This window comes from Camelus dromedarius, chromosome 14 (assembly GCF_036321535.1).
Source record: "Camelus dromedarius isolate mCamDro1 chromosome 14, mCamDro1.pat, whole genome shotgun sequence".
NCBI lineage: Eukaryota > Metazoa > Chordata > Mammalia > Artiodactyla > Camelidae > Camelus > Camelus dromedarius.
This window is the reverse complement of record NC_087449.1, coordinates 32,008,903-32,036,045: the sequence shown is the minus strand read 5'-3', so window position 1 is coordinate 32,036,045 and position 27,143 is coordinate 32,008,903. Positions and strand designations below refer to the sequence as shown.

General features: G+C 51.1%; 1 protein-coding gene and 1 long non-coding RNA gene across 2 annotated transcripts; one reads left to right on the top strand and one right to left on the bottom strand.

The window, feature by feature from the left end:
• Positions 1 to 12,866: 12,866 nt before the first annotated feature.
• CDCP2 (CUB domain containing protein 2) lies at positions 12,867 to 27,001 on the bottom strand. The gene is made up of 6 exons (XM_031465179.2): positions 26,923 to 27,001; positions 22,966 to 23,313; positions 20,467 to 20,802; positions 19,116 to 19,469; positions 15,990 to 16,168; positions 12,867 to 13,193 (listed from the first exon to the last, which is right to left on the bottom strand). Exons 1-6 carry the CDS (start codon positions 26,999 to 27,001, stop codon positions 12,867 to 12,869), a joined length of 1,623 nt encoding a protein of 540 aa, XP_031321039.2.
• LOC116156874 (uncharacterized) lies at positions 13,112 to 19,122 on the top strand. Its single transcript, XR_010383832.1, has 3 exons — positions 13,112 to 13,179; positions 16,915 to 16,985; positions 17,661 to 19,122. It is a non-coding gene; the product is annotated as an uncharacterized LOC116156874 (long non-coding RNA).
• Positions 27,002 to 27,143: the final 142 nt, after the last annotated feature.

Below are 27,143 nucleotides of genomic sequence, written 5' to 3'. Positions count from 1 at the left end.
CCTCACACTCATCAGGATGGCTCATATCCAAAAAAAATAAAAAGTAAAATTAAGTGTTGGCAAGGATGTGGAGAAATTGGAACCTTGTGCACTGTTGGTGGGAATGTAAAACGGTACAGCTGCTGTGAAAAACAATACGATGATTCTTCAAAACATTAAAATTAGAATTGCCAAATGACCCAGCAATTTTACTTCTGCATATATACCCAAAAGAATTGAAATCAGAGTCTTGAAGAGATATGTGTACACCCATGTTCATAGCAGCATGATTCACAATTGCCAAAATGTGGAAACAACCCACACGTCCATGGATGGATGAATGGATAAACAAAATGTGGTGTATACATACAATAGAATATTATTCAGCCTTAAAAAAAGAAGGAAATTCTGCAGTATGCTACAACATGGAAGAAACTTGAGGACATTATGCAAAGTGAAGTAAACTTGAGAACATTATGCACAAAGACAAATATTGTATGATTCTACTTATATCAGGTACTTAGAGTAGCCAAAACCACAGAGACAGAAAGCCGAATGGTGGTGGCCGGGGGCTGGAGGAAGGAAAGAATAGGGAGTTCTTGTTTAATGGGTACAGAGTTTCAGATTTAAAAGATGAAAAGAGTTAGGGGGATGGATGGTGGGGATGGCTGCACAACAACGTGAAAGAACCTAATGCCAATGAACTGCGCACTTAAAAATGGCCAAGATGGTAAATTTTTATGTGATGTGTATTTTACCACAATAAACATTTTTTTTAAGTAAATCTGACCTTGTCAGTACCTTTTCAGTTTCCTGTAAGGGCCCCATTTTTCTTAGGATTCAGTTCCAGCCCCACAGTTCAGCACCCAAGGTCCTCTATGACCCGTCTCCCCACCCACTTCTCAGGCCCTCCGTCCTGCTGCTCCTCCCACACATTCCTTATTCCATACACCAGTTATAGTTGGTCATACAAGCCAACCATTTCCTCTAATGCTCTGGGCCCCTTCACGTGCTATTCCTTCTGTCTGGGACACTTCTCCCCACTTCTTCTCCAGGCTCATGCTTCATCATTTAAAAGTATGCTTTGGGATTATTTTCTCTAGGGAGACTTTTTCTTGCTTCCCCAGTCCCTGGTCCAGGGCCTCTGGGCTCCCCTCCATCATAAGACACTCTGATGTCACAGAGTATCATCTGTTTATGTCTGTCCCCTCTCCCCCCAGGTTGTGAGCTGCAGGAGAAGTCTGACAGGTTTTGCTCATCTCTGTGCATCTCTGAGTCAGCAGAGAAGAAAGGGAGAATGTCAGCGTGGAGATTACTGAGGCGGTAAGCTCTCGGGTTGGGTGTGTGAGACAAGAACAGAGGAAGGTAGAGATGAAGGGCAGGGTGTACAGAAGACGGAGCGACCCCGTCCCTGCCACTGAGCCCCGGAAGCTTCTTGGAGGTAGGGGCGTTTGAGAGGGCAGCATTTCTGCAGACAGAGATGGAGGTCCTCAAAGAGCCAAGATGGGAACCCGCTTGGCACGGAGGAGGAGCAGAGAGCAGGAGTCATCTTAGAGCACTGATTCTTCAAAAACCTTTCAGAGCTGCAGAAGCCTCCTCACAAATGAAGTCATATAAGGAACTCCAACCCATGAAACAAATACAAGCGGAACTACTCTGGTTGAAGTAGATGTGAGAATTAGGTTGAAAACCTTATTCCTTCCCCAACACACACACCATCCCCATCATCACACCTCATCATCACAACTCTCACATATGCAAATATCACCACACACACACCACTCACACACACACACACACACACACACACACATCATTACATACACTTCATCATCATTCTCTGCCGAGCACAGAAAAAACCAGCAGCACAGTGGGTACAGGTAGAGCAATGGATAGAAGTGTGATTCTGAGAGTGATGGGAGCTGGTCATCAGGGCCCTGTGGACAAGATTGAGGAGGTCCAACTTCATCCTGAGGCCAGTGGGGAGCCACGCAGGGCCCTGAGCAGGAAGACCCCCAGCTGTAGTCTGAGGATGGAGTAGAGGGGCCTGAGACAGCCATGGCCAGCCTGCCCAGACAGAGTCCCCGAAGGACAGAAATGGCTCCCTCACAGTCCCTCTAGTGCAGGGTAGGTAAGAACGCGTGTCCCCAGATGAGCACGGCAAGAGTTCTGAGGACCTAGAACCTGGAACCAAGCCCAAGCCAACGTCCTTTCTCATCCTTAAGCCGAGTCCAGACTCCATGGTCTGACCATGGTGTGGATGAACTCAGGGCAATGGCTGGAGGCAGGGAGGCCAGGGGAGGCTAGTGTTAAGTGTAGTGTCAGTGAGGATGAGAGAGACAGGAGCAGACTGCAGAGATGGTGGCACATGGAATTGACAGGCTGGATGGGGAGGTGAAGGAGAGGGAGGGATCAAAGATGAGCCCCAGGTGTCTGTCAGGGTGACCAGTGGGTGGTAATGCCGCTCACTGAGATAGGAACACAGGAGGAGGAGGAGGCCCCGGGAACATAAGGATTCCATTTGAGGCTTCGGGGGTGGCTGTGCCTGTGGGACAGCCTGGAGCTGTTGTCATTCAGAGCAGCAGATGACAGGACTGAACCCAGGACAGAGGTCTGGGTGGAGCCCCAGAGTGGGAGTCAACAAATACCCGGGAGATGGTAACAAAACTCCCAGGAGAGAAGAGATTGTCCAAGAGCCTGCTGGGTGAAGGCACAGAGGCCCCTTTCCACCCTTCAGACTAAGCCAGGCTCCGGGGAAATTGTCTCCACTCCACTGGCTGTTTCCCCTTTGACACACTCGCTCATCTAGGGGACTAATGAGTCCAGTTTGCCCAGGACTCCTGTGATTTTAAAACCGAAGGTCCCACATCCTGGGGACCCCCTCAGTCCTGGCAAACCTAGGCAAGCCAGGACAACTGGTCACCTTGCGCATACCCCAGTTTTAAGGATAAGGTCAGTGTCTGTCTTCCCTAGTCACAGTAACAGGATTTAAGAGTCAGGGGAAAGAGGATGCCAGAAGGATTGGGTACTGGTTTAGGAAGTTGGAGAAAACCCTCCAGGAGGCATTTCAATCTTTTTCCTGCTGGGAAACTAGCACAACCCAGATGTCATGGCTCAGTTCAGGCTCCCGGGGTGGTTTGTCCTTCCAAGTCCCCGAGGCCACTCTTTCCCCCTCATCATCAACTGTCCTCCCCAAGGAGGCCAGCAGCTTCCTGGTGAGGCCACGGAACCCTCCTTGCAGCCCCACAAGGTGGCGCTGTGCCCCATACCAGCCTAGGCCTCTGTCAGGGGTCAGAGGGGCTTCCAGAGCCTCACGCCAACCCTCTGGGCCAGCTCCCCACTCGCAGGCCTTGGGCCCTCAGGAACCGTCTGGTTGAGGAAGACACCTGGACGCACCTCCCATGCACGCAGGAGTTCTTGCTCACCAGGCGTGTATATGCTCACAACACTCCCACCCACACAGGCCCTCAAACACCCCAAACCCCACATCCCTGCAAGAACATGCTGGGCAGAGCCAGGAGGGACCTCAGGGAGCACTATTTCTGGTCCCCTCTAGAGACAGAGCACACACACGTGCACACAGAGGAACACCCCTGTATGTGAACGCACACTCCTGCAGTCAGGTGCCCCGCCCCTAGCTTCCTTCTCAGCCTCTCTTTCTCCACAACCCACACCATGACGCCCTCACAGCCCTTTGGTGAGAATCAATGAGATGCTGGAAGAGATGGGGTTTCACAGAGCAATGCAGGTTGGGCACGCTTGAGGGTGTAGCAGGGGCGCTGTTAGACACACACTTATGTTTGCAAATGCACCTGCACACGCAGCAACATGCAGCCCCCCGCACCTGCGCCCCAGCCACACGTGAGGGAAATCCTGCGCAGCCACATCGTGAAGTCAGCCCAGGGCCTCCTCACGCACACCAGCTCGCCCTGCTGCTCAGAACTGCAGCCCTAGTCTGGACACCCGGCACCCAGCAGGCCCCTCCCTTCCAGGGTCCCTTTCAGCTTTGAAATGGAGCTAGCAAAGAGGACTAGTGTCCAGGCAGGGTTACCCCAAACCTCCAGACTGGCCCCCAGCCAGCCTCAGTTTCAGCTCTGGATGGAAATATGCTCTTCTGACCCTCTCCCACTGCCAGCCCTGCTTCCAGCTCCCATTCCACTGGCTGTGTGACCTCAGGCAAGGCCTTCCCCTCTCTGGTCCCTCCCCTGTTCCCTGAGCCTTGATTGTCCTCTATTAGACCTTACAGGGGCTTGGGAGTCCTGATGAAAAACTTGGCAGTGAGGGACACACTGGTCTGGAGGGCTCAACCCACCTACATCCTTACTACCTTTCTGCCCCTGACCTTGGGCACCCTGAGGAACGTCTCTGGGGGTGACACTGTTATTAAGGATCCGGCACAGGGCCTGGTTTGCCAGAGGTAGGCGGGAAATCTTTGCTTCCTCGTGACAAGGAATCATCACTTTGTGGCAGGGATCATGTACACAGGGGCAACTGTAAACAAAAAATGTCCACAATCCTGATAGAGCTGGAGGTACCTAAGGACAGGGAGCTGCATCCCAGAGGCTCAGAGCCCACCTGACTCCTTCCCACCCCACCTGCCCTCAGCCTAGCACCGGGCCCTGCTGGGGGTAAGCGAGCCCTGGGGAGGAGGGGTGACTAGGAGCACGGGGCTGTGGCCTGGGTGCCCATGCTGTGCACATCTGTATCCGCGTGTGTGTGTGTGCATGCACACACACGCTTGTGCAGGAGGGCATCTTTCCACGTGCCTGAGAGCATGTGCAGAATCTCTCAGATGAGCCTATGGCTTGGATTTGAATCCCAGAGACATTCCTGGGCTTTGTGACTTTGCCCAAGTTACTTCACCTCTCTGTGCCTCTGGTGCCTCATTTATAAAATGGAGATTAAGATAATAATAAAAATTAAGTAGTAGCACAGGACTCAAGGGATTAAAGAGAGGCTCCATGTAGAAAGCAGTCAGCCAAGCCCCTGGTGGCACAAGGGTGGTGCTCAAAAACTGTTAGCTGCTACTTTATACACTGTGGGCTCATTCAGTTACTCATATTTATTCATTCACTGACTCCATCTCCATACCAGGCCAGGCCTGTGCTGAAGGCTGAGGACACAGAGACGAACTAGACAGGGTCTTCGACCTCCAGGAGCTTCCAGAGTGACATGGAGACAGATCTGAGCACTGACAATGACAGCAGAGCAGATGTTGAGAGAGGCAGCTGGGAGACAGAGGGAGGGAGAATGGGGCCCCTGTGATGGAGGGGTGCCACCCCCACACCCCCACATCCCCTGTGCCCTGCCCCCCTGGAGGATTCCCTGCTCCCAAGCTGTCCACCTGCTTTCTTACCTCCAGGCCTTTGCTCACGCCGTCTCCCCGCGCCTGACTGCCTGGTGAATGCCGGGCATCTTTGAAGGACTCAACCTCAGTGGCACCTCCTCTGTCACACTCAGACCAAATGGCTCCTGGTTTTACCCACCACACTCATCAGAGACGAGTTGCTGCGGGGCCAGCACGGGCAGCCTCCAGGGGCTGCTTGTTTCTAACCTCAGATCCGTCATCAACTCACAGTGTGATACAGCCCATCACTGCACTTCTCAGGCCTCAGGTTCCCCCTCTGTATAAAATGGGCAACACCACCTTTTCAGGACAGGTGTGAGGATCAAAGGAAAGACTGTTAGGGGAAAGCACTTTGCAAACTGTGAAGTGCTGGGCACCCGTCCAGGGGAGTTTTCATTCAAACAGCTTCCTTCCCTCTCCTGGGTGTCAGCCAAGAGGTGTGTACACTCCACAGGCTTGGGCTGCCAATACCTGGAGCTCAGGTGTAGGGCAGTGTCTGTTTGGGGTTTGTTTGTGTTTGATTTCAAAGTCAGGGAAACTCCCTCAGCCAGGTGATGGGGTGGGGCCTGGTCAACAGAGTTGCCAGGGGAATCCCGAGGGTTGGGGCCCTGATCGTACCCTCCATGGCAATCAGGTGGAAACACCCCAAAAGGAGAAATGAGATTGTGCTGCAGGCACAGTGTGTCCTTGGAGTCAGGCGACCTGAGTGTGATTTGGCTCCTCTGGGTGACCGAGGCCAGTCACCTTCTCTCCAGGCCTCAGCTCCAAAGCTAGTGCACAGGATTTATGACCTGGGGAGCCCTTTAGAGTCCATGGGTCCTGGTAGCACCAAATGCTGACGTGATCGCCCAGGCCTTGGAGCTGCTGTGTGGGAAGAACCTTGACAGCCAGGAACTACCCTGCCTGCTTTCTGGCCTGTCACCTCCACTTTCTCCTCCCACTCTGTGCTGTCCCACCTGGCGAACTTGGGGTTCCCTTGAGGCTCCCAAATTTCTAATTTCCAGCAGTGCTCTGCCTGAAATGCCCTTCCTTCCCCTTCTCTCTCCCCTTTCACCTGTTTAATGCCTCCTCATCCCCCAAGACCCTGCCCAGGCATCACTGTCTCCAGGGGGCCCTTCTGCTTCCAGGCAGCTTGGGGCTCTTCTGGCCTCAGTGCTCACCCACTTTGTGTCACTGTTGGTTTAGGAGCAGGTCTACCCACACCACTCACATTCTTTGTCTCCCCAACACCCATAAGTTCAGGGCCAGGCACCCAAAGGCATGAATGAATACCCCTAAAAGGTCCTCTTGGCACAAACAGCAGGGAGACCACCTGGGAGAATCCAAGTGGTTTTGGTTTCATGAAAAGAGTCCCCAGAGGAGCTGAGTTCTTTGGTGAATCTCAGCTTTCCTGTCTGTAAAATGGGGGTGGTCGTGATGATTAGACTGGGTGATGCACCTGTGTGCCTGGGGGCTCAGTGAGTGGCAGGCCACGGTGGTCATGAGTTCCTGGGAGGCTTCACTGGGAGTAGCATTTGACCAGGCACCCGTGATGAGGCAGCTGTTTGTTGGGGCCTCTCTGGGACCTCAGGAGCCCCAATCATTTTGCAGCTTCAGGCCAGGACTGGTCAATACTTACCAAGTTGATCTCTGCAGTAGGCAGTGGGCGCAGAAGCATTAGTGCTGCCGGACTCTGAAACTAGACCCCCTGATGTGAGGCCTGGCTGCACCACTAACTAGTGATAGGACTGTGGGTGAGACACCCACCCTCTCTGCCTGAACTCCTGTCCCGAGAGACCTAAACAAGCTGATATGCATGAAGTGTCTCGAACAATTCCTGCTGTCGGTATTAGCCTTCACCTCATGAGAGCTATAAGCTGTGACCTCAAGCAAGTTACTCAACACTTCGGGGCCTCAGTTTTCTCGTCTGTGAAATGGGACTCATCACAGAACTCGTACCTCACAGCATTATTACAAGGATCAAGTGAACTAATTTACAGAAAGGGCTTAGATTCTTAGAGTAACACCAGGCACAAAAAGTGCTCAATATTAACATCTAACATGCATTTTGTTACAGCTACAAACGTGAGTTACAGTTGTTACCTGTTATTCTCATTGACTGCCCTCACTTGCTCTATTGTAAGTTCTGGGCTCTCCAGATGGATCTAGTGCTTGGGTTGAATCCTGCCTCCATTGTTTCTTAGGGGGAATAGTTGTAGTTACTGCTTAGAGAATTAAATGAGAAAGTAAATGCAAAAAATAAATCTAGAAACATGCCTAGCATAGAGTAAATTTCAGTTAATGTTTCTACAATTATTCCCAATTTACAGATGAAGAAATTGAGACTTGGAGAGGTTATGGAAAGCTAGTGGCAGAGTCTAGCTGGGACCCCTACTCCCAAATCCAACTCCTGATATCATCTCTGCCTCATTACTCTCTGGACCCCAGCATCTTGGCTGGAATCCTGGCTCCTGATGGGTGCTGGGAAGTGCGTCTTGGAGGAGACCCAGAGAATTGGTGGATTGTCAGACCAACGTTACTTGGCCAGGAAGTGGCAGAGACAGACATGAACCCAGGATTCATTTCACTGTGCCAAGCTGGTTTACTCCCAAACAGTAAGCGTGGTGCCAACAGATCAAAAGCCTTTCCACGTGGTGGACTGTGCCCCAGAAGACATCAATGACATCAAAGAACGGCCACTTGGCCCTCTTGGTCAAGTGGGCTTCACTCTGAAGCTAAGGTCGCAGGGGCTGCTTCCATCGTTATTCTGAGAGCAGCAGCTGGTGTCATCCAGGTGCCCTAAATAGCAACTTCCCAGCCTGCCTTCCCAGCCCCTGCCCCCAGCCCTCTTCCTCTCTCCCAGTCGTGGCATGCTCTTTCATGCCTCTTTGCTTTAGCACATGCAGTTCCCTGTGCCTGGTTGCCATTCCCTCCCCTCTGCCTGATGAGCCTCCTGTGGCATGAGTCATCCCTCTGGGCTCCTCTAGCACTTACACAAGTCGAATCAGTAAGTTTAATCCTGACTTGTTCCCAAGAGCCTTTGAGAAGAAAGGACTTTATTTCTGTGCTAGTGGCTCCAGATCCACTGTCACTCCTCCCCATCCTGCTCCATGCCCATCCCTCTGGGCTCAGCCAATGAGGTGCCAACCCTCCTGAAGACCGGAGGGCTGTTTCCCCTGGCTGGCTGTGTCCTTCCAGGAAGCAGGAGTCTCTGCTCCTCACCTTCAAGCCAGAGGACGGTAAGGAGCCCCACTGTTAACTAGCCCTATGTTCTGCACTCTCCCCTGTGGTTTCTGTGCACTCTGTGTGCCCCTTTGTAAACAGCCCCTTTATTAAACTTGCTTCAGATTCCTGAATTCAGTGGGCTATCTGCTGGTTCCCGCAGATCCCAGCATCAGGGACCCTTTGAGCACTGTGAGCCTTAGAGCTGGCTCATCCCCTCAGACTTGAGCTCCTGAAGGGAGGGGCCGTGTCCCAGCCAGTCTGCATCTCTGCACAGCACCCGGAAGACACAGGAGCTGTCCTTGACTCAGAATGCACAAAAGTACCAATACTGCTGCACCCGTGAGGTTGAATGAATGCAGTTGGAAACCATCCACTCATTCCCTCTTTCGTTCACTCATTCAACCACAACTGCTCCCTGGCGGTCATGCGTGCCAGGCTCTGGCAGGGGTGGACAAGGAGAAGACAGCCTTCATGGGGCTGCTGTCGCAGTCAGGGGAAGCGAGCACAAACAGGCAAAAGCAAGCGCACACCTCACACCACCTCAGAGGAGATTCATTCTATGAATGAGGCAAAGCAAAGCAGAGGGGCACAAAGTGACAGGGGCGAGGATGCGGCTTTAGACACCTGTCGGGGGACACTGGGCAGAGAAAGATAGTAAGGAGCCAGATCAGGGGATTCTCAGTGCAAGGACACTCCACACAGGGGGACCAGGAGCTAGACAGGCTGGGGTGGGAATAGCCTTGGTCTATCGAAGATCCGCAGGGAAGCTGGGAGGCCAGGGCAGCTGCAGCGCAGGGGAGACGCCTGGGGACGGGTGAGGACTTGTTTTCCTGTAAGGACCCTTCCAGCTCTGGGAAGTGAGACAGCCTCAGGGAAGCCCCTGCCTGAGCCAGGGCTCGCCAGGTACCAACTCCCGAGTGGTTGAGATGGAGGCCCTGTTTAGAGCGCACTCCCTTTTTCTCTCAGTCCTCAAGTGACCTCGTGAGGGGGGTCCTTCTATCCTCATTCCACACGTGAGGGAAATGAGGCTCAGAGAGGTTAAGCCACCTGCCCAAGGTCACAGAGAGTCAGAGAAAGGACTGGAAATGAACTCAGGTCTGTCTGACCTGCAGACCAGACAAGATTTTCCCAGGGCCACCCCAGCCATTTGCCAAGGGCTTCTTCATCACTAACATTGGCCCCACAGGGACAGGCTGGCCAGAGGACCCAAAGCTCCTGGCTGGGGGAAGGCACATCCCAAGGTCACATGGCCAAAAGCGAGAGAGCTGGGGTTCAAGCCTGGCTCTTTCCACAGCCCCCTACCCTCTGAAAATGGGAAACGGTAGGTGAGCAGGACCGCTGCACCATGCCCCCCGGGTCCCACAATCTCCCAGGGCCAGGGTGGCTAATGGGTATCATTCCAGCCCTTTCACTTCTAGTGACACTGTGCTGTCATAAAGACTGTCATTTCCTGCAGTGCACGCAGGATAATCAACGTGCTGGCTGCCCAGAGGGCTGGAATTGGCAGTGTCTGAGCACATCTTCTTTCTCTACCATTCCAGTCCCCTCCCAGTCAGACACAGCCCTCATGTTTGAAAGCATTGGTCTGGGGTCCCAAGAGGCCCCTGCTCACTGCATAGTACCCCCAGCTCAGGGAAGAACTGTCTCTCTCAGACTAGTTTCAACATGTTATAGCCATGTGACTTTGGGCATGGCACTTTCCTCTCAAATCTCAGTTTCCTCATCTGCAAAATGGGGGCAATTTATATCTGCCTCACAAGGTGGCTTAAAATGAGAGGACACATCTTGAAAAAAAATGAGAGGACACGTCTTAAACCTCTTTCACATATGGGTGCTTCAGTAGCTGTGACAGTGATGGTGCCGGGGGTGGCAGTGATGCTCGTCATGTTTTGAAAACAGAGCAACTGAGGCCAGAGAGGAGAATGGACTCCCTCAAGGTCACACAGCAAGTCGTGTGACAAAGCGGGGCCTAGAACTTGGGTTTCTAGGCCAGAGTGTTTGCCTGGGCTCCTCGGTCAATGGTAATGAGTGAGTTTTGTTGATTTCTTCTGTGTGTGGCCTGTCATGCATGATCTCATTTAGTTCCCACAACAGGCTGATGCAGGATGTGCTATTATTTTCCCTACTTTGTAGGTGACAAGGCTGAGCTCAAACAGATGATATTACCCGCCCAAGTCACACAGCTCGCAGGCTGTGGAGCCCGAGTTTGCTCTGGGGTGGTCCGTCTCCAGAGCCACAGCTCCGGTCCCTGTGCTGGGGCCCTTGAAGATCATCAGCTGAGAGTGGCAGTCCAGGCCCCCAACTCTGTGCACACACAGCTACACACCTGGAGCTGATGGCCATAGGCTGGGCTGTCGTCTCCCCCATCTGATGAGCTGACAAGGACAGGTAAGCTTGGGTCCAGCTGCCACCCCAAAACCAAGCCCATGTTTCCTGGAGGGAAGGACCCCAAGGGCGTCCTCAGAGAGTGTGTGGTGTGTGTGCAGTCCTGCCCAGACAGGGAAACTGAGACCCAGGGAGTTTGCGAGGTGTTCACAACTCAGGCTGCTGAAGGTAGCCTGACTCAGGGGCTGGAGGAGTCTGAGAGCAAGAAGGTGAGTGGGAGAGAAAGAGGCTGGGGAGTCTGCTCCAAACATCCCAGAGTCTCCTGCTGGCATGTGACCCTGATAGACCTCTAATTCATCAGGTGTCTGCACCTTCACAGCAAGCTAGAAACTGTGGTCCCATTTTGCAGGTAGGGATATAAAGGCTCATAGAATTGAAGTGGCTTGCTCAGGCTCTCCCAATCGAGTGTGGACTTGAACCCAGTTCTCCCAATGTCCAGGCTGCTCTTTTTTCCTTGCTTAATTCATTTCTTGCTTTATCGGCTCTTTTCTCTCTAGTTCTCTTCTCTGAGAGTTACCAACTCATCTGCCCTCCCTGTCCCTGATTTGGCTACACTCAACTGTAAGCATTTTGAAGGCAGGAATCTCCTTTGACCTGCTCACTTTTGTGTGTCTGGCACCTATCACAGCAATGTGCACAAGGCTGGAAGTCAGTCAGTGTTTGTTGGATTGTTGAAGGAACTGTAATTGGACTACAATTTTTTAAATTGCCAGTGGTCGGCATGGTCAATTAGGAGATTTCTGTTATTATGAAAGGACTCACTTGAGTGATTCATTATGCAAATGTAAAGGTGAACAGGGGAAAGTGATGTATTATAAATGTATTTTTTGTTTATTTTTCATTAGCAAGATTGCTCCACTTCTTGATATATAGGGCTCTAGGGAGGGCTGGGCCAATTCACGTAAGGATGCCAGAAGTCTCACTGGGAATCGAACCCCTGCTCACTGTGGTGTAAACTTAGAAAAATGTGGGTGGATTGGAGTAGATCTGAACAGAAGGAGGTAGCTCTGAGTGCAGTCTAGTGGCAGGAGAAGGTCCAGAGGGCTCCAAGGAGAACTCATCTGGAGGAGAAGAATGGGCTGGTGATCTGAGCTCAGAATCAGGGGTGAGGACAGAGACACATGGCACTTCAATCAGCTTTTCAGTCAAGGATCATGATATATTTAAGGAAAAACACCAACACGAAAGAGACAACAGTCCTCAGCCCCTCAGCCTCCAGCCTCACCACTGAGCACAGTGTGTGCCCGCCTGTGCTTTACACTCTAGGCGTCTGGCCCATCAAGGCATCGTCACCCAGGTGGCCGGGCATCCACCAGGATGCACACTGCCAGTCGTCAACAGCGACACCATGTGGCAGGGGCCAAAACAACAGCTCTGGGTGGGGTTTCAGCTCCCTTTTCTGTTCCTGGAGTTTGGAGACAGGACTGGCCTGCTTTAGATGAAGTCCTCAGGATTCCTGGGTCAGTTCAGGAGAGTAGAAGCCCCCGGATGATACTGAACTTCCTGCTAATGAAGGCTTAGGATGAGCAATTAATTGGAAAATTAGGAGGCACCTTGTTTGTACCTTGAGTTGGTAAAGCATTCATACAAGTTACAGAACAAGTCAGTTTTATCAACTCTGTGACCACAACTATCTATGCTGACAAGTAACACACACAGAGGAGTTCTTTTAATAGGAGAAAATCTTTAAAACTAACAACAACAACTGCACACACATGCTCGGCATGCCGTAGCTTACAAAACTCTTATCCATTCATGCTCTTCTCTGAGCCTCACACCAGCCCTGTGAGATAAGCAGGGCAGAAAAAAGATTCCCCAGGAAACTGTGACTCAGAGGGGGATAGTGACTTGCCCACGGTCACCAAGTCAACAAGACCTGGTCCCGCCCCTGTGGTGGGGTCCCCAAGCTGCCTCCCAGGGATGCCAGATGCCAGGTCCCTACCCTCCCTGCTTACAGCAGCATCAGGAACACGATGGCAATGACCATGAGGACTCCAGCCAGGATGCAAAGTCCTAGGAAGACGATATCACTGGTGTCCTGGGCCACCATGGCCACGGGGCCCTCCAGTGCCTCTGCCTCGTCCCTGGGTGGTGCTTCCTGAAGGTGCTCGGCCGTGGCAGCATAGGGCCCAAGCCAGTCGGAGCCGGACAGCAGGTGGACAGAGGCCTCCTTGCGCCGTGGCTCGCAGCGGACCTCGTACTCGTGGATGTCCTCCTGCCCAGCAGCTGAGAAGTCGATGTACAGCATGCTGACGATCACTGAGGTGTTATTTCTTCTCTGTGGGGGTCATGGGCACTTGCTGACACCTGAAGGGGCCAGGGTTGACCCTGTTCCCTTAGAACCATGGGGACTCAGTGCCAAGGGGCCAGACCCCAAGGAGCCTGGGTTCCAGTCCCAGCTTGGCTACTGACTCCCTTCCCACTTGGAGCCTCAGTGTCCCCACCTGTAGAAGGGGCACTATGAGGGTGTCTGGAAGGACAATATCAGATTTGATGGGTCAGTGTTTGCTCTGGCTTCAAGGAGGCGGTTTCTATGAAAGATAGTAATGGTAGTAACAGGGACATTTGCCGTCTTCCAGGCTCTGCCTTTTAAGTGCATTATCTTGTTTAATTCTTACAACCACCCTCTCTTATTGGTACCATTAATATCCCCATTTTATAGACGAGGAAACTGAGGCCCAGAGGTTAAATCCTTGTCTGAGGTCATACAGCACACAAGTGACAAGGAACATATTCTCATCCAGATCTACCTGATTCTTAATTGTGCTCTTGGCCATCACGCCTCACTCAAACCAAAGATTGCAGAACCAAAGGGGACTTTTGGGGCATCTAGTTCAGTCTCCCTTCCTTGGCAGTTTACAGCTGTGGCTACTGAGGCCTGGCAAAGGCAATAATTTGCCCAAAGCTAGGTCCAGAAGCCAAGTCTCCTCCCCTAGTTAGAAGCTCTGTCCCTGATGTTACGTGACTTTCCCTCTGGAACCTGTTTGCCCAGTTATGTCTGCAGCAATTATGTGTCCCTGCTATTGAGTCCCTCGCCAGCCCAGTGGCACCACCTGGGGTTGGGAAGAGCTGTTGAGGAGTGAGATGTGGGAGCCTACCCCACTGCTGCCTTCCCCATCCTCACAGATGAAAGAGGCAGGAGTCAAGATGCCCTGAGATGGGGGAGGTGTTTAGGCCGGGGACTGAGGGACAGAGCTTTGATGGGCAGTCTGGTGTGGTCTGGAGTGGGGGCTGCAGTGATGCCGGGCTCACCCCACCCACCCCCGCACATCTCCCGACATCTGCAGCAGCTGTTACACTTCTTAGGCCCCCCCAACTGCCCCTGTCTAGTGGTGGCCCTTCTGAGATGAGGTTTTTCTAAAAATCAAAGCTGTCTAGAACAGCGCAAGCTGGCGTGAGCAGCAGGGAGCTGCCATCACTGGACACTGCGTGACCCTGCGGGGAAAGGGAGTAAAGGGGAGTCACAAATCTGGAGTTTCATGGACCACGTGAACTTGTGGGTCTCTCCCAACTCTATGCATCCAAAAGGCTCTGATCCCATGTCCCCAAAGGAGCCTTCTGCATTGTGCCCTCAGCCTCTGTGCCACCACACTCTGAAGTGGACTGGTGTCCTGGATTTTGGTGACACAGGCTCAGGAAAAGAAAGACAGGACCTGAGAGTGGAAGGTGACCCAGTGAAAGGGCCAAAGTAAATCTTCATAATAAAGAAGGCAGGAAAAAAAATCACTTAAAACAGGTGTACAGGAAAGTTTTAGGAGTTTTTGATGAGTGAGAGACTTGAGGAGGAAAGAAAGGCCACACAAATGTGGCGTTCTGGTTATGAAATGAAATCTCTGGGGTTTTTATGGGATGCACAAAGAGGTTGTCATGACTTTTGGCCATTTGAGCTGTGCATCCTTAAACAACTCAATGTAGAGACTGGTCCTCGTGGGTCTAGGACTTACAAGGGTTACACTAAGAGTCCAGGAGTCTAAGGTTCTCAGCTGTTACATCTCCATGATATTGATACCAAGATTCTATGATTCTGCGGCTCCAAGTTCTAGTGGAGGTTCTGAGACCTTGAGTGTCTATTGAGTTCTTCATTCTAGATTTCATGAGCCACTGCTTCTGGGATTCTCCATCATTTTATGACTCGAGGGAATGTGCTTCTGACCTGAAGAAAACCCCTGGGGGATTTGGGGCATGGAGTAGAGGTGAGGGCAGGTTATCTTGGCAGCCAAGACTGACCTCCACTTCTCCTCTACTCAGGTCAAAAGGATGGTGGCTGCCAGGGGGCTGGGGAAGCCAAGGGTGGATTGGTGGGGTCGGAGGCATACAGTCAGCTACTGTTGGGTGGTGGGGGAGTACAGTTTGCTGGAAAGCACGTGATTTCTGCAAAGCCAGCCTGCTGATTCCCCAGGTATCAAGGCTGGGGTGTTCTCCCCAACAGAGGCCACTGTGCCTTCTCCTCCCTTCCCCTTCCCAACCTGTCCCTAAGAATACAAACATCCAGGGTGCCTGGGCCACTGCCCAGGGACTCTGAGGGCCCCAAGCCTGAGTTTGAGGCCTCCAAATTACAAGGATGGTAGAAAAACTTAATTTGTATGCCTCACTGCCTTTGGAGGGAGGTGGAACCTATCTCTTGAAGGGCCCTTTTGTTTTGCAGAGCCCAGGGATGGATCTGGATCACAAGGTTGGGGAGGGTGTGGGCAGGAGGCAGCAGCACTCAAACAGCTCTGCGTGTTAGAGGGGTGGGGACTGGGTGGCCCTGGGGAGCTCCAGGGATGAGGGTGGACAGCAGGAAGGCCTCCAGGAACAGTCAGCCCACAGGGCCTTGCGCGAGGGGCCTCCAGTAGGGGCTTTCAGTTGTCGCCAGGTTGAGGAGCAGGACCACCCTTCTCCATCTCCCCGACTTGAGTTCTCTGTTTTGTCTACACTGGGCAAGTTTGTTGAGGTAGAGCCAAGAGGCACTGAGTTCCGCACCCAGGCTTGTGCAGTGACCCGAGCCAGAAGCTGAGTTCTGCGGCCTGGCAAGTGCCTCTCTTCAGGGGTCAGAGCCCCTCCCTCGTGCCTGCCCTCCTCCCCCAGCCCCTACCTGAGACTCAGTGCCGCAGGTGTCAAAGCGGGCCTGGATCCGGAAGTTGCTGCCGACTTCCTGGGCGGCGCAGCTCCGGCTGCCCAGGTAGACTTTGGTCCGTTCTAGCGGGGCCAGCGCCTGCGCGGAGATCAGGATCTGGAAGTCCGTGCGGGAGCAGCTCACGTTCATGGGCACCACTGGGGACGGATGGGAGGGAGGACCTGGAGGCCTTGAGGTCAGACTATCTGACCCCCACCCTCTCCAAGCCCCCCCACAAAGTGTGATGGATGGGAAAACAGGCCCAGAGAGAGGACAGCTCTGAGGCAGTCCTACGAGGATGTTTTACATGCATTAGTCCATTTAAATCCATCAGACTCTGAGCTCCAGGGCAGGCACCATGCCTGCTTCTCAGTGTCTGTTGAGCCCAGCATAGAGCTTCGCAGATGCAGTGAATGCTGAATAAATGATTGAATGAATGAATGAAAGTTTTTTTTTTAAATAGAGGTACTGGGGATTGAACCCAGGACCTTGTGCATGCTAAGCGTGCACTCTACCACTGAGCTATACTCCTTCCTGAATAAATATTCTTAACCATAATAAGCTACCATCTGCTGATCATGTTTGTCACATACCAGGTAATTCATTCAATCATTTGACAAGTATTTATGACCTACTCAAACAACCAGATACAGAAACAGTAAGGAAAAACCCCCCCACAAATACCTAGCTTCTTGGAGCTTACATTCTAGCTGGGTAAAGAGGCAATAAGTATGTAAAATACACCCAAGTGTCAGGGTAGACTGAAGGGAAATCAAGCAGGTGAGAGCAGAATGTGTGTGGTTGGGGAGTGGCGGGTGGAGATTTGAAAAGGATGGTGAAGGCAGCCTCGCTCTCTTCCTCATGATGACCCCATGACATGGACATGACTAAACCCATTTTACAGTTTTGAAGACCGACGCTCTGAGAGGTGAAGGTGTCTACAGTGGCCGAGCTGGGATTTTAACCACTGAGTCGGTAAGATTCCAAAGTTCCTGGTCTCTCCACCCTACGTGGCGGCCCCCATCACCCGTTCCCAGCCAGGATGGTGTGACTCTAAGGGTCTGGGATTGGCGAGCATGTGTGCGCGCATGCGTGTGTGTATGGCGCAGTGCTTGCTGGGGCAGGGGTGAGTGCAGGGGAAAGGAAGGGGGTGGCTGGCGGGAGGAAAAGGAAGGAGCTGACAGGCAGAGGCCTGGAACTCTCAACCCCTCTCCGGGAAATGCCTCAGACATATTTCAGCCGCTGGTGTCTGGGCAGTCGGGGATTTATGGGCCCGCCGTCTCCCACAATGATCTTGGTGGCGCTGAACTGTGTGTCACCCCTGATTGACGCTGAGCCGGCCTCCAGCCGGGAGGCCGCCTGCCGCCTGGGCCGCATCTGGAGCCTGGCCCAGCACGAGTGCCTTGTCTGACCCTGGGCTCCCACAGGCATTGGGGAGGGAGGTGAGGCGGATTGGAGTCGGGGCTTCTGCCACTGGAACAGGAGCCAGGAGTGGAGCTGCCCCGCCCTCAGGCTCTGGAGGCACCAAAAGGCGAAGGGGCTCATCCAAGATCACTCAGAGCTGCGAGAGGACCCAGGCCCAGAAACAAGACCACCAGAGCTAAAGGGACTTTACAGAATCTTCACGGAGCCAATATCCTCATTTTACAGGTGGAAAAACTGAGACCTGCAGAAAGAAAGCAGCTTGCCAGCCAGCGGTGGCAGAGCCCACTGCACCTGGCTCTCCAAGTGCACTCTGTAAAGGGGGTCACTGTCATGGAGGGGCAGTTCTCCAGGTCTGCGGATGGAGCCGACTGAGGCCCACAGAGGCAAGGTCTGTCCAAGTCACCTCTCTGATGCTAGCTTGCTGCAGCTCTACGATTTCCTCCCCATCCCTGGCCCCCCAATCATCTTTTGAATACAGAACAGGCCGAAGACACATGAAGGAAAGGAAAGCACCCTCAGCAAGGATGCTCTCGGAGCCAGGCATTGTGACCTGTGTTATCTCATTTCCTCTTAACGACCGCCTATCTAGGGCATTCATCACCCTCTCCTACAGGTGAGCCCTGTTGGATGGTCAGTACATGGATGTGGCCCTGGTCTGTCTGACCTCAGCCCTGGGCCCCCTCCTCAGGTCCTGCTCAGCCACACAAGAAGGCAGGGACTAGCCTTGGCTGTGCCAGCCACTGCCCATGTGACAGCAGTGAAGTCCTTTCCTCTCTCTGCACCTCTGTTTCTGTACCTGCACAATGAGAGGTTCTAGCCTGGTCAGGCAGAGGGCAAAATGGGTCCAGGGCACAGGCTTTCTGGGCCCATAGCCCAGGGAAGGGGGATAAGAGAGACAGGATAGATGCTGTCTGCTAGTAAACCTAACTGGCACTATGGTGATGGAAAAGCTGAGTGCCAACTTCCCCAGCAAACTCTACAGCTAGGCATGGCCATATGACCAAGTTCAAAATAATGAGACCAAGAAGAAATCTTTTGAAGGCTTCTGAAATGCTTTTGCTTTCCTGATAAAGGGCCATCTGTGGCTGGCACCTCCCTTCCCCTCTTCCAACCTTGAACATGGACATGATGTCTGGAGTTGTGGCAGCCATTTTGCAGTTATGAGGCCCAGAGACTCTCAGACAGACCAGCTAGGACACTGTTGAATCCCTGAACTGACACAGCAGCTGCCTAGTTCTAGACTTCTAGTTATGTAAGAAAAACAAAGGCCATTTTTTCAAACCACTGTCAGTCAGGGTTTATGACTGTACTAGCAAGGTTGGTCAGCAGCTCTGTGGTTATACCAATCATTTACCATTAACAGTGTTAGTACATTTTTAATATTACCCCTAGATATAGAAGATCAACCATAGTACAAGAGAGGCCAAGGGTCCACAGGGGAAGGAGATAGGTGAGGAGGAGTTATGAATCATGAAGGTGGAAAAATAAGGCACTGTAATAGTAGAAATAGGCAAGGGTCATATTGGTATGATCTCAAAGGACCCAGGGCAGGAGTTGGCAGTGGTGCAGCCACCCAGGAAGTTGGAGGAGACTAGTTGGTGGGATGGAGGAAGGAGGAGACCTGGGACCCTGGCCTCAACTTCCCCCACCAGCATACCCACATCCTGAACCCCAGCTGACCTCCAATGTAGGCCACAGAGAAGCCCCTGTGGGTGGAACTGCGGTCCGTGTGCAGCAGAAGCAGGAGCTGATTGTGGCTTGAGGTGACTGGTGGCGGCAGGTGGTGGCCACACCAATTCCCCAGCAGGGGCGCCTCCTCACTGGCCCCATCGAAGGCCACCAGATGGTCGAAGTCACAGGTCCTGGTCAGACTGTTGGGCTCCTCCAGTTCCAGGTCCAGGAAGAACAGCTTGACCCGGTAGCCAGGAGGCAGGCGGATGGTCCAGTGGCACCGGATGTTGTTGGGGTAGGAGCTGGGGTACTGTGGGCTGGAGAAGTTGCCCCGCATAGCCGTGTACACCTCCTGGCATTCTCCTGGTTTAGGGAGAGTGGGACAGAAGAGGCAGTGGTGAGAAGGGTGGAGACTGTCACCTTCTGCAGCTACGGCTCGGGTAGCAGGTACTGTAGGGGTCTTAAAACCACCCTGGCAGGTTGTGATCACCATGGCCAGCAAACCAGACAACTGATTCCAGAACCTGCTTCAAACTGAAACCAGCTAAAAGCTGGGACTCTCATTGCAGCAGGCAATCCATTTCATGAGTGTTGGCCTTAATAGGAATTCAATAACAATGTCTAACACCTATCTTTGGAGTTGAGTCCAAACTTGGACTTGACAGACAAGGTGGTTCGTGACCTGACCTTGCCCTTTTTCTCAGTGCTTCTCATCCAAAACTACTTTCCAGCCTCACCAAACCCTCTCTGTCCTCCATGCCTTTGCACATGCTGATCCCTCTGCTTGGAATACCCTTCCCTTCCTTCTGCCACTGGCTAACTTCTTCAAAGCACTGTTCAATTCTCTCCTCCTCCAGGAAGTCATCCACAATTCTTACTGTTAGCATAGATCACCATGGGTTGTAACTGTCTGTTTCCTTCTCCATCTCCTCCACTAGACAGTTTCATTCCCAAGGGTTCATTTATTCATTTGTACAAACAAGAATTGAATACCTTCCATGTGACAGGTACAAAGGTAAGCCCATAGGAACTCTCAGTCAGCCAGAGGAGATCAACATGCAACCACATACGGAAGTGGTGAGTGTTAGATCACTGCTATGAAAATACTTCTCCAAGAAATTGAAGGAAGGGATTAATTCTGAGTGAATCAGGGTGTCTTCACAGAGGAGGTGTCATGCTTGTGCCTTGGCATCGGCCAGGCAGGGACAGGAGTGCTAGAGCATTCCAGGCAGAGAAAGAGCAGGAAGCTCAAGTCCCAGAAGCAGAAAAGTATGACCCCTTCCTGCCCTCTGCAATCATAACGGGGAGGCAGGAGCCCAGCATGCACAGGGCAGTCAGGGTGTAGCTCCAGCCCTCCTACCTGAGAAGTAGTAGGCCTTGAAGCCCCGGCCTCCGATGTTAAAGTCAGACTTGAAGACCACCTGCAGCTCGTGGCCCAGCGACACAAGCGTGGGGGGCCTGGCGCTGCCGCAGTAGTGATGCTCGTGGGCGGGGCCAGGCCCCCCAAGCACAGCCACGTAGTCGTACATGCACTGCTCACTGCCCTCCACCTGGAAGTCCACGAACACTAGCTTGATGGTCGCGGGGCCGGCAGCCCGGATCACCCAGCGGCACTCCACATTGTTGGGGTAGTTGTTAGGGTACTCAGGGCTGGTGAGGACCCCCGACAGGCCCGTCAGGACGCCACCACACACATCTGCAAGGGAACCTGCTTGAACTGACCTTTCTCCCACCCCACAACTCCCCACCCCCTCCCTTGGGAACATGCCACTCCCATAGGTATTCACAGGAACCTCATCACCACCCACTGAGCACTTGGTAAGAGGTAGGCACAGGCCTGGAGCTTGGCACCAAAGCCATCATATTTAAACCCATCACCATAACCCTGTGAGGAATGTGCAGTGCTTTTCCCCATTTTACAGTTGATAAAATGGAGGCAGAGAGAAGTTAAGTTACTTACCTGTGTGAGTTTGGATTCACCCACAGACCCCAAGACAAGGATTTGAGCCCAAGGAGTTTATTTGGGAGGGACGGGGACCATAGGTGGGCAGTGAGGGACTGAGGAGGGGGAGTAGGGCATTCATACAATTCTGAGGAGTCCAGGCTGAGGGCTGCTGGAGTAGAGGTGAGTGTCCCAAGCTTTGGGAAAAGCCCTCAAGCGAAGAGACATGGAGATTGGCAGGAGCCTTTGCAATGGCAAAGCCCAAGGGACAGACCCTGACAACAGGTCACTCAGCTAGTAGCAGGGAAGGCAGGATTTGACTAACTGCAGAGTCTGTTAGTACTTGACCTTGTGAGTCTCACTGTCCTCTCCAACCAGGCCAGTGGGGCCCAGGGGCTGAGGTACCTGAGACCACGAATGTTATCAAATCTCCCTAACAGATGAGGAAACTGAGTCTTAGAGGGAGGATCTGATGAAGAAGAGATGGGCTTAAGTCTGATGACAGGTGTCCTCTCTGCTCTGTCTTTTATTGCTGTGTGATCCCAGGCAAGTAACCCAGGCTCTCTGAGCCTCTTAGGAATATTAGAAATCATAAGACCTATCCAGCCTGACCCACCAGGCTCAAACTATACACATATATTCTTTTTCAGATTCTTTTCCATTATGGTTTATTACAAGATATTGAATATGGTTCCTTGGGCTATATAGGAGAACCTTGTTGTTTATCTGTTTTATATATAGTAGTTAGTATCTGCTAATCTCAAACTCCTAATTTATACTTCCCCACCCTTTTCCTCTTTGGTAACCATAGGTTTTTTTTTCCTGTCTGTGAGTCAGTTTCTGTTTTGTAAATAACTTCGTTTGTATCATTTTTTACATTCCACATATAAGTCATATCATATATTTGTCTTTCTCTGACTTCACTTAGTATGATAACCTCTAGGTCCATTCATGTTGCTGCAAATGGCATTATTTTATTCTTTTTTTTATGGCTGAGTAGTATTTCATTGTATAAATATACCACATCTTCTTTATCCAGTCATCTGTTGATGGACATTTAGGTTACTTCCATGTCTTGGCTATTGCTAATAGTAGCATTCTACCATTCTATGCCTCGAAAGTCAGTGGCAGCTGATCCCACCTGAGCCCCCCAGCCCCACTGATTGCTGTTGGTGAACGCTGGGCATCAGGAGCCTCTGTGGTACCTATTGCTTGAGCCGCCATGAAGAAGGTCTTTTGTTTTGGCCTTGGGAGAAGGGAGAAGGTTTGAGTCTGTGCAGAGAAGCCTGAAGCAGGAGGATGGAGTCAAGGAGAAAGGCAAGGAGGGCAAAGCCTCTGCTCCCCTCACTGGGCTGAGGGGCAGGCTTTAAGCCTGGCTAGTGGAGGGAGGGTTGGGGATCCATGATCCAAGAGGTGAGGTCAGTAAAATCTTTGGAAAGGAGTGGTCACCGGCTTCACACAGACCCTCATGCACCTTCCAATCCCAAAGATAGGATGGGGAGGGAAGGGAATCCTGTGCCCAGGACACGATGAGATGCCACAGAGGGAGCAGCAGCGGCCACATGGTGTCCCTTCCTGTGTCCTGATGCCATGCTTGGGACAAGAAGGACAAGAATAGGAGTGCATGAGAGGCCTCATTCCTGAGCACAGGGAGAATCTCTGGAGGCTCCCAGGATAATGGAGGGAGATGTGGGGAGTGTTGCCATGAAGGTGGGAACACAACTACCAACACTGTGGACAGAAGTTACCTTTGCCCCTGGAGCTACAAGAGCAGGGGTATCCAGGTTGCAGGCTCCAGGAGCAGCCTACCTGCTAAGCTGCTGAGACCCTGCCCATCTCATCTTAGCCCCACTGCCCTCCCCTATCTCCACCTATCTCCACCCAGGGCCACCCTCTCCACTGCCGAGTCCCCCTTGCCTTTCTGGTAGCCGGCAGAAAAGCCACGGCTGGCCACATGCTTGTCTGAGTGGAAGACCACAGACATGACATGCCATGAGGAGGTGAAGGGCGGCGGGAGCACCTGGCCACAGAACCTCCCCAGCAGGTTGCCCTGGTCCCCAGAGGCCCCGTTGTAGATCTCCAGGAAGTCAAAGCCGCAGGTGTCATGGTACTCCAGGTCGAAGGCGTGGAAGGTAAGCAGCACGGAGGAGCCCTCGGCCACCACAATCAGCCAGCTGCACTCTGTGTTGTAGGGGTACAGGCTGGGGAAGTTAGGGCTGGAGAAGTTTCCGGAAGGTGCTGAGAGCACACCCCCACATTTGACACCTGGGGCAGGAGAGAAGAATGGCTCAGAGTCAGCGCTGGGCTCTTGGGTGGTAGCCGAGCTCCAACACAGGGTCTTTGGGAGGAAATGAGAGAGCATGAGGCCATGGCCCTAAATCCACTCATTTATTCATGTATTTGTTCACTCATTTACTTAGTCTTCAGACACTTACCAAGCATTCTTTTATTCATTCAACAAATATTGTTTGAGTGCTAGGCATTGTTCTAAGTGCTGGAGTTACAGCAGGAACAAACAGACAAAAATTCTGGTAGGGAAGATAGACAATAAACATAATAAGGAAATTATAGAGCATATTACATAGGGTAAGTGCTCTGGAGAAAAATAAAGCAAGGAAAGGAGACAGGAAGTGTCAGGAGGGCCTATAATTTTCAATAAAATAGTACTATATACTCGGCCTAGATATGTTCAATAGGGAATTCAAAAATTAAAAATAATAATGCCCCTCATCCTGAGTGAAAATGTGCACAGTCTGTTACAAAGCTAAAAACGCATTCTTATATGTACATATTTGCTTATATTTTGAAAAAGAAAACAATGGAAGGAAACTAATAAAAATGAGTCTCTGTCACGGGAAGAAGCAGAGGGGAGGAAGCGGGAGTGACTGCTGGACCTCTTTCAATGCAACTCATTTTGTAATTTTGACTTTATAATCATGAGTAATTTTTAATATAATTTTTAAATTATTGAAAAAAATCTTTAAATAACCCCTAAATATGTCAAACTAAAACAAATAAGCTTAACTACATGTCAAGCTGGAGGCTCATTCACGTGGGAAAAAGTGATTTCAAATATGTTGAAATACACTGTTTTGACTGTACATTCCTGGTAGAGTAGATCCCGAGGATAAAATGAACCACAGAGAAATATTAAACTACATGCAGTAGGCTTATTATTAATAGTGATAGTAAATACTGTTATTTTACAGTATTTTGTATATTGGAATAAAGGAAGTATGTTAATGTCAATAGAAACTAAGATACTCAGGATGAGAGAAGGGCAATACAAATATAAAATTTAAAAATTAAATAGAACTCTTGTGATCCTTAATTTGAATAGGAAACAGTATGAATTTAAGATTTATTTTTTTATTGCTAATTTCCTAACTCTGTCCACTAAAAAGCCTAAAAGCAATGATATTCCAGTAGTATTCTGCACTTCCTGGCCTTAGATGAGGATCATTATGTCCAACTAAAATGAACCAGAACCCCTTAGAGAAATAGTCTAGGACAGGAAATATACAAAATATACTTGGGACACTTGTCACACCAGCAAGTAAAGGAGCTATCAAAGATGGCTGAGATTGTGTCAAAACACACAGGGACCTGCTTGAAGGGGCTCCCACTGGCTAAAGAGGGTAAAATTTGAACATCAAAAAAGAATTATTGCAGTGGGTTGAAACACATCAAATACATAAAAATTTATGAATTCATAACGTGACTCAAAAGAAATTAGAAAGAAACTTATTGATTTCTTTTAGAGGTTGCTGGGGCACAAACTCATTTTTTTTCTTGATAGATGGAGAATTAAGCATCTATTTGTGTATATATATGTATGAAATACTATATATATATATTTGAAATACATATATATATGAAATACTTTATATATTTCGGGATAACCAACTGATGATGAAGGAAAATTGTTATTTATAGAAGACTACAGAAAGAATAACAACATTAGAAAAACATAACTTTGCAAACCTTAATGAAATAATCATCATCAGGTTTGTTCTAATCACTGAATAAAAGGGTAAATGTTGAGAAGTAAACTTAGATGGTTGGGTAGACAGGTATTCTCTGTAAAATTCTTTCAACTTTGCTCATGTTTGAACATTTTTATAATTTTAAAAATACCAAAAAGGTTACCTTCATAGGAACTTTACAATGGATGGATCAGGCTAACAACCCCTGAATCCACTGACTAATCCTAACATCAAAGTGGAACACTGGAAAATATGTGCCCTGATGTAACCCACACTCACTACCTATGACAGTGTCTTGGAGAAAAAAAGAACCTGAATCTAATGGAATCTGCCTACCTACTTGCTGGGGCCAGCGCTGTTAGGGGAGGGACAGGATTCACGGGGGAGGTGATGTTTGAGTTTGGCTAGAAGCAACAAGAAGATTTTGTTGGGAAAGATTTGGAGGGAGGAAATGACATGAAAAAAGGCTCCGACTCACAATCACTTAGCCTCCCCAAGCCTCAGTCATGCATCTGTGAAATGGGGACAGTGACTTGCTAGGCATCTGTGAGCTCAGATGAGAGAAAGTGTGCAGGGCTACAGGTTGCGCACCCAGTCCACATTAGGACTCCCTGCCTGGCCCCGGGGGCAGGCCAGGGTGGGAGCGGTGTCCAATTCATGCCTTTATGGCAAGAGGACAGAGGGACATCCTGTCCAGTGCCTGTCCTTGTCCTTCCTCCAGCCCTGCCCACTGGATGGGAAAAGCTGTGAGAGGGTTGGAGCAGAACTCCTGTGGCGCGGGAGGCCCTGGGTGCCAGCACAAGAGAAGACCTTGTCCCCCAGGACTCAGCCAGGCACCCTGACCCCCAGGGTCACCCCAAAGCCACTGAAGCCCTGGTAGCTAGAAATGGGAACAGCTGACTTCTCCCACTACCCAGGCACGGGGTGAGATGCCTGGCTGCCCAGCCCATCTCTGCCACCAACTAGGTGACTGCTAAGTTACGTTTCCTTCCTGAGCTCCACTTAAGGAAGACAAGGCACTGAGAGCTTGCCTACCCCATGCACACCCCTTAAAAAAGACGAGTGAAATGATATCGCTGTGGCTTCTCAGATAGGCACACAGTGCTCAGAAGGCTGGAGCAGCACAAAGTGACCCAGGATCGGGGTATAAGCAGAGTTCAAAGAGGTGCAAGGAGGAAGCTTGTGAGGCTGATGAAGGAATGTGGAAGGCTTCCTGGAGGAGGTGGTGTTTGACCTGAGCTTGATGGATGAGCCAGATGTTCTCAGGTGCAAAAAGAGAAAAGGGACCTTGCAGGCAGAGGACACAGAGGGTGAAAGCGCTGAGGGTGAAGCCTCTCCAGAAGGAAGTGTAATCTTCTGCCAGGGTATGGGATGCCCAAGGCATACTGCAAACCGAGGCTGAATGTTATATAGAGATTGAGGCCTGAACTGGGAGGGCACTGAATGCCTCTCTAAGGAACTTTGATTTCACTTGGCTGGCAGTGGCGAAGTACAGCAGGCTCTCAGTAGGAAAATAAAGACTTCTTCCAGCAATAAACCTTTAATCATTCCCTGAGCCATTTCTTTTGCCCTTGGTAGCCATGCAGCCTTGGACAGGTTGCTTAACCTCTCTCTCCCTCAGTTTCCTCATCTGCAAAATGGGATACTAATACCTACCATGAAGTTTGTTGTGGAGATTAAATGCATTTATACATGGAAAGCACCTAGCACATAGCAGGTACTCAATAAATACAGTCTTCCGTCATCTCAGAAGCTATACATCCTCAACTCAGCCAACTCCCCCCAAAAGGGTCTCCTGCTTTCTCACATTGAGACCTCTTGAGATCCCACTGCCATCTGTCACCCTTCTGCCCCCTCCCAGTTCCTGCCTGTCCCCAGAAGCTCTTACCTTTCATGGCTTGGGCCTTGGTGTCTGGGCCCAGCAGTGTCACTGCCAGCAGCAGATAGAACCCCAGCTCTGCTAGCATCTCCTCCCCAGGAGCCCCACAGGTCTACAGAGCTCAGGCCAGGCCAGGACCTGAGGGTCTGGAGCAGGGGAAAGAGAGGTGAGGCTGAAAGGGCCTCCAAGTTAATGGTGGCGTGAATAATTCATCAGCCCCTTGAATTAGT

What these genes read in the sequence shown, in the direction of transcription:
- CDCP2 (XM_031465179.2), bottom strand. Translation starts at nt 27,001, where the DNA reads ATGCTAGCAGAGCTGGGGTTCTATCTGCTGCTGGCAGTGACACTGCTG. An exon ending in TTCTGCCGGCTACCAGAAAG is followed by an intron (nt 20,803 to 22,965) that starts GCAAGGGGGACT and finishes GTTCCCTTGCAG; the next exon opens with ATGTGTGTGGTGGCGTCCTG. An exon ending in CAAGGCCTACTACTTCTCAG is followed by an intron (nt 19,470 to 20,466) that starts GTAGGAGGGCTG and finishes TCCCTAAACCAG; the next exon opens with GAGAATGCCAGGAGGTGTAC.